General features: G+C 40.2%; 1 protein-coding gene across 1 annotated transcript; it reads right to left on the bottom strand.

The window, feature by feature from the left end:
* Window positions 1–5,572: 5,572 nt before the first annotated feature.
* Window positions 5,573–10,713, bottom strand: BRS3 (bombesin receptor subtype 3). The gene is made up of 3 exons (XM_066182475.1): window positions 10,283–10,713; window positions 7,224–7,575; window positions 5,573–6,627 (listed from the first exon to the last, which is right to left on the bottom strand). The coding sequence occupies exons 1-3, from the start codon at window positions 10,711–10,713 to the stop codon at window positions 6,220–6,222; spliced, it is 1,191 nt and encodes a 396-aa protein (XP_066038572.1). The 3' UTR covers window positions 5,573–6,219.
* Window positions 10,714–11,034: the final 321 nt, after the last annotated feature.

The following is an 11,034-nucleotide window of genomic DNA, read 5'->3' as shown; positions in this document are numbered from 1 at the left end:
CCTCGCCACCGGCCCGGGCCCCGGTGCGCACACAGCGCCGGAAACACCTCGCCCGCCGCGGCAGCTTCCGCCTGCCCCGCCCCTTCACCCCGAGCTGCAGCCAATGAGACGAGCGACGGTGGGTCATGCGGCGAGCGGCGGAGCCAATGGGGATCCTCTCCCGAGGAGGGCGGAGAGGGCGCGCGCAGGGGGTGGGGCGGGGGCGGGGCATGTTTTACCGCCTCTGCCCGGGGCCTGAGGGCGGCGGGTCCGCCATGGGGCGGGGGCGGCCGTCGCAATGGCCCTACCCCTTTTCCTCCTGCCGTTCCTTTTTTCTCCTTTCCCTCTCACGCTGCAGCGCTGTTTGACCACAGGCCGCGGCTTTGCCTGCGGGCAGCTGCCCCGGCGCAGCAGACTGCTTTGGGCGATGTGAAATTGTTATAAGCGCATATTATGTAGCTAACTTTTCGCAAATATTAACATTGCTATGTATATAATTGTACTGTTTTATGTTTCATTAATGAGAGTTTAGAAGGGTAATGAATGTGTATTTAATGAATGTGTTTAACAGAGACTTATTAAGACTGGGGGTTTTTTTTCTCCTCTTTGTAACGTCTAAACCACCGAGCCAGAAGTTATGGGAGGGGGGGGTCACCTTGTGACCCTTCATAAAAAACTGATAACTTTCTGTTTTCTTATCCAAATGAACCAGAAAACCTCAGAAGAAAATTTATATCCATGTTACCAGACTAAGTGGAGCCACCCACGAAATAAATCTATTGATAAGATGATCGGGGATACTTAAAACAGATTTTTTTTTAAAAAAAAAGTTTGATTAACATCTATTGAATATTCAATACAGCGCTCCTTAAAGATAGAAGTCCTAAAAGGGTGAGGGGGGTGAGAAGCTGTACCTTGATGGGCTTTGCATGGAGACGGCTGCAGCTTTACTTAAGTGATAAATAAAAGTTTGGTGCACAGAAAGTCCTCCCTGCTGCATGTGCCCACGACAACGCTGGACAGTGCAGTGCGTTGCTGCCAGCTGCCCTTTGGCACTGGAAATGTACTCACGTCCTACTACAGGCAATGACAGAACCAAAACTAGAAAAATGAGATTGAAGTGCCGCTCTGAATGTCAAGAAATCACATTGCTTCAGGCTGCCCTCTTGGCTGAGGGTGTCCAGCGGTTGTGTTCCGTTAGGAAAGGGATGGTACATCGTATTAGTGGGATGAAGCTTGACTTCAAAACACTCAATTCCTTTCACATTAATGAAGTCTGCAATTAGTACTCTCTCTGTGGATACTTAAATATTTTAAATACAGTTTTCTCTCCGTTATTTTAAAAGCCCTTCATCTAGTGCCTTCTAGTGGTTTCTACAGTGTAGCCCAGACAGCATTACAGCAAAGCTAAATTTTAATTGCTAATGTATTTTAAAGTATTTCTATTTAGAGGCGGGTTCAGCACACTCTTCATGTTTTCTTTTGCAAACACTAACCTAGAGCTATAAAACCCCATGTACCATTGTACATGTTATAAATGAAAATTGAGCTGAACAGCCCCAGCAAATCTGGCAGTGGCTGGTTGCCAGGGGCAAAACAATATTTCCACTCAGAAACAAAAATTAGAAACAGAAATTTTCTGGAAATTGCTATACCAGGACCAAATATACAGATGGGAATGATAATAAAATCCAAGATGTGTGATTGTGAAGCTCTGCAGGGAGAGACTAACATCAGCTCCCTCTCTGGGCACCAGGCTGTCAGATGAAATTGCTGAAGATACAAAGTTCTAGTAACCTTTGACTGTTGAACAAAGAACATCCAGCCTAGTTAATGACATCTTTGATGCTTCAAGATTTTTCTCTTGGCAGGTCTATTATTACTATCTAAAGGATCACAAAGATTACTTCGTGATCCTTTATAAACTTACCACCTAAGGGACATTTGTCTTCACTTTCAAACAGTTATTGGATTTTGGAGTGGACCATGAGAGGCTTGACATAAACTGTGCTTGCTTATAAAATTTGGAATTGGGTATATGTTTGGAAATCAGATAATGATACCCTTAAACTTTGTAAGAGAAATAAAATTTAAGTCTTAAATTGCTTGGTATATTTTTGCCGGGTTTTTAATGTTTACTGCCTGAGTGATTGCAGTAATGTCTGTACAGCTTTCCTACTGTTCAGATCTACCTACAGCGAGACACCGGGATAGTCCTGGGGAGCAGGAAATCCAAATTTATTCTTAATGCAATGGGAGTGAAATGCGCTTGTGTGCAGCAGGGTTAATGCTCAGTAAATCTGCTCTGCACACACTGATGTAGTTATGAGGACAAACTGCCTCGAGTTCCCTCACACTTCCTTCGCAGAACAGAACGTGTGACAGCAGCTGCTGCGGCGCAGCCTCCGATGGCTTCACTGCCATCTGTTCCCTCCTCCTTGGTAAAGACATAGTGAACAGCCCAGGGAGACAACTCAGCTGGAAACTCATCGTTTTGTGCAGTCGAAACAACTTTCCTCTCTATCTCACCCTTGAAATTATATAGATCATGGCTGCACAAGCACCGCTGCTGCAAGCTGTATCTTCTGAGGCGGGTGCAAAGAGCTCAAGCATTCCACAACTCGGATCAGTCCAAGGTGTCAAGAAATGGTATTTTAAATCCTGGCAAAATGTCTCGAAGTAAATATTAAGAGGAGACATTGGCATGATGTTTCTGTATCTCTGTCTGTGTGATACAGGACAATTTTGGCTCATCAGAGCTGATTGAAATGTGTAAGTGCTGTAACTGTGTGTAGCCTTGGGTTATTCTTTAATTGTAATATTCTCAAATTTCACCTCAGAGTTCACTTTGCAGTAGGGGGACCATCTGTGGCAGAGCCAACAACTAAATGCTGATTAAAGCCCGTATTACACATTTCAATCAGTGTTACTTAAAAAATGTAAGTGCTGTAGTTGTGTGTAGCTTTGGGTTGTTCTTTAATTGTAATATTCTCAGCAGAAACACAGGAGTGTCAACAGTCAGCCGATGTAAAATAAAACCAAACAATTTCTATGGGAATAAGAGTGGGAGCTTTAAAATGGCTATAGTTGTGTAACTAACTTTTATACCCCAGTCACTCTCGCACTTTCGCAGTGTTTTGACATGGGTTTCTTTATTTTTGTGGATTTTGGGGGTGATTAACTAACTACTGATATTAAAACTGTAAAACTGTTGCTAATGTGAACATGAAACGCGTCCATTTAATTAATGAAACAAGCTATAAAAAAGTGTGTCCTAGAAATTGTATTTGCTTTCTCAGTATGACTTCATATGGACACAACCTTTGAGGGCGTCTGCCTTTCAGTACTTTGTGCCTTTTTTCCTACCTGTTCTGACTGTGTGGACACAAATTGTGAACCCCTAATTATGCATCCCTTTTATTTGCTAGAAAACACTCAATATTTATGGAAGTACATGGTATTCCCATATGCTCTTATAGAATTATACTTGTATTACTTGGGGTTCAAAGAATCTGGTTTTGGAACATGGAGAAAAGATTGCAAAGGAAACAACCCTTTTCCCCTAAATCCACTTATGGTAATGTGGAGATTTTTTATGTATAATGCTGTTGTGGGGAGTACACGGATTGAATAATATCAGATTGGTTAGATAAAAATGTATGTTGACCCATATATCACTCCAATACATCATGCCATGAAGATTTGAAAGTACAGAGTTATGAAAGCATAAAGTGCACAGAATAATTAAATTATGGCTTGAAGTATTGCCAGTCTTTTAACAGAACATGTGCAAAATGTGGCAAAACCATCAGTTTTGTAACAGAATATATTAGCAGTAGAAAGACAATGCAGTTAGAGGAGTAGTTACACAAGCAAAAAGTAGCTGCATGCAAAGGAAGAAAAATGGTGAATTAGGAAACTGGGTTGTAAGGGCTGTTGTGAGGTGTAGCCAAAGATTTTACAGTGAGAAATTTTGTCTCTGACAGAGACAAACTGTGAAGTCCAGAAACATGTAGATCTGTTTCCCAAAGGCATTACTAAGCTAGAATAAAGAATGCTGTAACCAACAGTATTGTTGGTGGATATTTCTTTTGTTTAGAATTCCCTATAGTAAGATCCCAGAAGATAAATGTAGGTTCATAACTGTATAGGCTTATCTACTTATTTCAGTCTCACCCTGCAGCTCCATGAAGGAGATAAGAAGACAACAGCAGTGCAACATGTTTCTTATATTGGTACATGGCACTCTACCAGGCAATGTGTTACATTGAGACAAGAGATTAAATTTAGGTCTCTGGAGTCTGCTGTGCCATAAATTGTATTTCTGTGCTATTGGATTTCCATTTGTTTCAGTGATCCTAGCCTGGTATGTAACTGGTATAATAAAAGAAGGAATCCGTTTGAAAATTACTGCTTGTAGGCTTGCAGCTTGTAACATGAGGACTGTAGTAAAACAAGGCCAGGTTTGATAGGATTAAACTGCTCTGTCATTAGCTGGTTTGCGGCAATGACAGAGGTTATATTGCAATGCCCCTAGGATCAATAGTTTGGCTTTGTTTTTCTGATTAGAGCAGGCAACAGAGAAAGTATGTAAATACATTTTCTCATCTTATAATCAACTTAGTTAATGGTGCATGAGTGGATGGATTTCCAGCCAAATGTTGCTAAGTGGATCTGCGCAGTTGAAGGGAGACTATACCTTCAAGGGATAGCTAAAATTGAAGCTTCTGTGACTGACAGAATTATTTTAATTCATATGTTGCAACTTCTGTTCTATATTTTAATGCACAAATTCTTTTCTGGAATAGAAGTCCCTTAGTTTAAACAATGGGAAATCTATTGTGTTTTCTATCATCAGCCTCCACAGAACAAAATTTTGGTTCTAGGAACACAGGATTCCTAAAAATAAGTGTCACTCAAATATTTTGTAACATGGAGTAGGAAGACTTGCTTCCTGTACTTCTTGATGGGATGGCAGTCCCTGTCAGCTGTGCTGCTGGACGTGGATCAGGCTGTCCTGATTTGCCTCTTCAAGCCCAGTCATAAAATCAGTGGATTTGAGAAGACCTATGGCATTAAGAAAGCCTATCCTAATATTAAAAAGAGATTCAACTTGAAGAAGAGAAAATAAGTATAGTAGAAAAATCCAGCTCTCCCAGTGTGCTTGAATATGTGTAGACCATAGATACATGTGTAGACACTTAGATACGACTACATACACTACAGCAGGAGTGGATCTGTGCAGGTAAAGGGTCTGACTCTCCACTCTGTACATTTTTCACTTCAAACTCACTCTAGTCTGGTTCAGTGGATTGGACATACAGTTCCATCTGAGGGAAATCCAGGTTGTACACGCAAGACCACTTTGGGATAAAGGTAAAGCAAGGCAGGAGGGGATGTTTGAGCACTTCAGAAGTGCATTGTAAATCCCAAATCGAACTCTTGATACAGATCTACCCCAATCTCTTGATATTGAATCACTGCAGTGATAAACATTTCTGCATTATCGGGGTGTTTTACCCATATATCACAAATAATTTTACAAGTGTGGTTAAAAGTGATCAAACTTTCTCAGAGAGATGGTCACCTGCTCGTTTCCTTGACTTCCTTAGGAGCATCCATCTCACTACAAAGCAGTCAGCTCTTACCCAGAATTTCTAAGTCACTGGCAGAGCAATAGCTACTGTTCATCTAGCCCATAATGCTTTTTCTTTAACTTCACAGTGCCACAAACATAAGCCTTTTATTTTAGCATTCTTTCTCATGTGTTTACCTATTTTTAACATTCAGGACAGGAAAATGAATGAATTGAAAATGTGCCTGGTTGATCATGTTATGACCAAGTGGCTTTGCTTTCTTGCTGTAGATGCCAGTAGTTGTCAGAGGGAGCTCTCAGTCATGACTCAAAGAGCAAGTCACCAAGGAAAAAAAATCCTTACTGCCAATTCTTGCACCAATTCTGCTAAGTCCCCTCCTGCCTAGTCGAAGAATTCCAGCTAGGAATCTGTGTTCACGTCTGGGAATGTGAGGTATCCCTTTGAGCTTACACTGCAAAGTTCAGCTGTTGCAGCTTCTTCCCCCACACAGTTTGATTTCTTTATTCTGTATTTTCAAAAATGAGGAACTCCTGAAGAACACACTTTCACAGACAGGGCAAGTCAGGGCACCTCTTTCCAGGATCCCAGTAGCAGTGACTTGATCACAAGGACTCGGTTTCCGTCATTCTTCATCCCACATGGGCTAAACACTTTCCTCTTCTTTCGTGATGCTATAATCTGTTAGCAGTGTAACACTGATTTCTGAGCCATGCATGCTGCCTGAGACCGACAGGGCTCTAGTTGGAGAACTGCTCTGGGGAGCACTGGGAGGCTTTTCACAGAATGCTGCCTTGCAGCATACGACTTGCTTTTTAAAATGTTGCCGAAAACTTTTACTCAGCCAATAAAGAGCAAAAGGATTGACGCAGGAATTGCTGAAGGCCAAGGCACGGGAAAAAATAGTTGCTATCAGATGAAAGGTGGAAGCATCAACAGAAGTGTGGTACGTGAAAGAGCGGTACAGGTAGAGGATGTGGTTGGGCAGCCAGCAGAAGGCAAACAGAGCCACAAGCACCAGCACTGTCTTTGCAACTCTCTTGCGGGACTCAATCTACAAGAAAGTAATGCATAGCTGGTATTAATAGCAATTAGTAAAGTGTTTGTGTTATTGGTGCTGATCTGCAAAGCAGTGTAAAAGTCTAAATGCATGAGTAACCAGAAAAGCAAAAGGTAAAAAGAAAATGTACAAACAAACAAAAATCCTAAACCAGAAGAATTAAATAGGGAAATAAATCTATTTCATTTTTTTTAGCAAAATATTCTCAGTGCAGAGCACATTTCCTTGCCATTATAAATCATATGACACTGTCATCTAGACTAGGATTTAAAAATACTGTAATTAATGTGTCAGCTCACATGGATGATGTCCTTGTGTCTATACTTCAGTGTTTTAAATCTTGAGTTTACAGGGTTATGATAAAGCATGACAGACCCGTCTCTCTTTAGGAAAGTGTGGACACTCACAAATGATGAGTTATGAGCATGTGTCTAAGTGCACAGCTGGTTTTGGATTCAAATTTGGTATGGGCTGAGTTTGTGGAGCTTTTTACTCCATTGTCAGGTAAAGGTTTGTACTTTAGAATTCAGATTTAATCAGCACAATAGACTTTGGAAAATTGGAGAGTTTAGTCCTTGATCAGAGCTTACCTGCTTACGGGCATGACCATGTTCTTCAGCTGGCATGTTGGATGTACTTTTATATAAAGTTCTGGCAATAAGAAAGTAGTAGACAGAAATGACAGCTAGGGGCACAATGTAGAACACTAAGAAGCAAACCAGGGAGTGAGCTTCCTGCAGGATCTTCTCAGATACAGGATAGGGGGCACATGCCTCAAAAGTTACATTTTTCTCCGGATTGCTGAAAGAATACAAATCTGAGAAAACAGCCTCTGGGATGGCAAATATCATGGAGACAATCCAAACACAGCCAGCTTTACAGCAGGTCTTCAGGAGCGCATCTGAAGTCTGCAGTTCCAAGGGTTTAACAATGGCTCTGTACCTAAAATGACCAACATCACTGTCAGAATAAACACAGAAATAATGACACTGCTTAGAATTCTTAAGGCTAAAGCCATTACCGTTCTTGCTAAACAAAGGGTGCTAGAATTCACTTGGAAATGGAAACAGACACTAGCTCCTTGGAATTAAAATGGAAAGGTAAAAATTAAATTCATGCATGTATTTTAATGGATTGGCAGGCAGGAATTGCCATTAAAACCTTCCTATGTAAAGATGACTTCTGAAGTTTGGATTGGGATCACTAAGGGCAGTCATCACTCCTAGCTTTATGACACTGCCTGGAAAGATAAACGAGGGAAATAGTATGTAAAACTGATGAAGGTATGAAACAGGTTAACTATTTCGTAAATACATGAAACCAAGCATGTTTGCCCCTCCTTTCTTCCATTTTCCTAAGACCCCTGCTGAGTGCAGTGATCTGACTCAAAATAATGCTCCAGGATTCATTTATATTTATAAAGCAGGAGAGGCCACTGCTGTTGATTCATGCCTGAGATTCTGCAGCATATGGACTGAGTCAGGCAAATGAGAAAAATCTGGATTAATCTATTGATGTGTGATAATGTGTGTGGAAGTGGGACATGTAAGAAGACCAACTTCCATGAAGGTGGATGAAGAAGTACAGGAAACAATATACCCTGCTCCTTGATAATGCAGAAAGAAGCAATCCCTCCAACACAAGGCTGGCATGGAAAGAAAAGTGGTGAAGAAGGACCCAGAGGTTAAGACACCTTAGTTGTACTATTTTGCACAAGCTGAGGATCTGGTCTTTTTCTCCTCTAGGCAAATTTAAATAGAAAGTTCAAAGCTGGCTTGCTATTTATCAAATGAATATAATTTTTATCAACTTTGAGTTCTTCTAGCATACTGGAACACAACAGTCTGGTGCTAATCACGTGATGATCTGAGCTTGCTCTGTAAGTTTATGATGTATTTACTCTGTGAGAATGTAGTGCCGAGTATTTATCTAACAGCTACCATGAAGAATTAAATACAGAAGCAAGTGTCTAAACCATAGAATAAGTGAAAAGTTGGGGTTGGAAGGGATCTTTAAAGGTCATCTAGTCATGGTGAATTCTGAATTGACATCCTATAGGACCAAGACCTTGGAGCTACAATAGTCTGTAAATGTTTATACTTCACTGTAAACATTAGCTTTACCTTCAGCAGTAGTTTAAAAATCCTAAAATAAACCCAAACTAAAACAATAACAAAAAAGCAAAATGTTAGGTAGTATTAGGAAAATAATGGATAGCAAAAGAGACAATTGTGGAATTACCTGTATATGCGATTCATGCAACTTTTGATTACCCTGTGTTGCACTGCACACCTTAACTAGAAGAAACACAACCTAAGGATGGATTAAGACATGAATAGCCTGGAGACATGAACAGGGAGCACTGTGTCTTCTGACACAAGAAACAGCACCATCAAATGAAGCTGTGTACGGTGCAGAAATAAAAGGAGTTGTTTTGTACACGCAGTGAAAGTCATTGCTAAGTTCAACGAGAGGCTGAACAAGTATCCAGAAGAGAAATCCTTTGAGGTTATTAAATAGACAGAAACCACATCTGTTCAGTGTCATCTGAAGGCATAGGGTTAAAAATGTAGTTGGATAGAGGTTTTTATTCTTCCTATGTGTCTTATACTGTCACTGCTGGAGGCTGGTGTTGGTATACATGGTTCCTTGATTTGACCCTATGTGGCCATTCCTGTGCTGGCTGATTATTTTAGAGTACAATAACATACCACTGGTAAAAATTCTGGACACATGAACAATTTGCTATTACATACAATCCACAATTGCTGGCAGACAATATGAAGATCTTTTTCTCTCTTAATACTAAATCTCATCTTTTCTTTTTCTACTTCTTGATGCTCCTGCTGATTGAACAGAAATCCCATCTTAGTTTTGTTTGCTCAAGAAAAAAGTATACAAACAACAGATTCCAGCACTTCCTGACACCAGTCAGAACACTGACCCCTCCTAGCAATGCTGTCATTATAGTCGGAGTTTAACTTCACGACCCCTGGGCTAAAATATTTCTGTAAAAGACAGAAGAACTACAAGAGAAAAAGAATATATATGTGTGTGTGTGTGTGTGTGTATACATATATATATATATATATATATATATATATATATATATATATATATATATATATGCCCTTTTCAAGGTGAAAATTACATTAGATATCAAATTATGAGAATCATTCCTTTGTCCCCAGTCTGTTCTGTGGTTTCTTTTCACTTTCTATCCCATGTCAGTCTTTTATGTTCTAGGAATTTAAAGCCTCCCTGAGTGCATAGGTTAAACAATTTTCACTCATACTCAGTTTTATTTTTCGTTCTCCTTGACTACTTCACTGTACCACTAGATAGCACCAATATACTGTCTTTTTCCCAACTTAAGCCATTTCCCTTTTCTGTGCAATTGAGAAAAACCATTGTACTTCAAACTAGTTAAAGGTCAGGAGAGTTAATGACTTTTTTCTCACTTCACTCTCTGAAAAAGAAGTGCTACAATTTTCCTAACAAGCATATTTAAATTACATGGGAGACTGGCAGTTTGGGAGTTTTAGTCTATTACAATGTGCCATTTAAGACTGTGAAAAATTGTAATATCTGCTATTTTATTAATTTCAAACCTGCAGCATCTCCTGGCAAATCAGTTGCACAGACCCACCTGTCAGCACTGAGAACAGTCAGGGTAAACACTGATACTCCAACTGATGTTAACTGGATAAAAGACAGCAGCTTGCACCCAATTCTTCCGAAGAGCCAGGTATCCACAATGTAACGTGTTGCATCTATAGGCACACATGTTAGCAAAAGAAGCAGGTCCCCGAATGCCAGGCTGGTGATGAAGATGTTGGGAACCGTCTGCATTGATTTAATCTTGAAAAAAACTTTGATGAGTATTGCATTTCCAAGGAGACCCACTGAAATGATCACAGCATATGTAGCATAAATTGTGCACAGTATTTCCAATCCTGGAAAGGAGTCTTCGGTCCATTTTTCATTCGTGGTTTCATTATCAGAGCTTGATTTCAGTTCTGTACCATCCACAGATGCACGTAAAGTCTGATTAGCTGATTGCAAGTATAATTGAGACATTTCTTTAACTGTTTCTTCCCAGGCTGGACTTCAATTGATCAATGGTCGGCAGGGTCAATGGAAAGATACATGTTCGTGTCTGGAATTCAGCTTCCTTTTGCACGTTAACTACTTTCACCCTCTTCTGGATCTCAAAACACGCCTAGGAGAAATGCAGATAGATCTTGTTCTGAACTGGGGAGGAGGAGAATTTTTTTATTGGCTTTTTAGCTACTGGAACAGAGAGGGAGGAGGAAAAGAGAAACAGATTTCCTTTAAAGACATTAGCTGAAATCAGGGTTGTGTTTTTTTTTTTTTTCTTTTTCCCCTGGAGATGTCTAG

This window comes from Chamaea fasciata, unplaced genomic scaffold (assembly GCF_029207755.1).
Source record: "Chamaea fasciata isolate MVZ Bird 193981 ecotype frontalis unplaced genomic scaffold, bChaFas1.0.hap1 SCAF_4, whole genome shotgun sequence".
NCBI lineage: Eukaryota > Metazoa > Chordata > Aves > Passeriformes > Sylviidae > Chamaea > Chamaea fasciata.
Note: the sequence above shows the minus strand (reverse complement) of the source record. Positions and strands in the feature narration are given on the sequence as shown.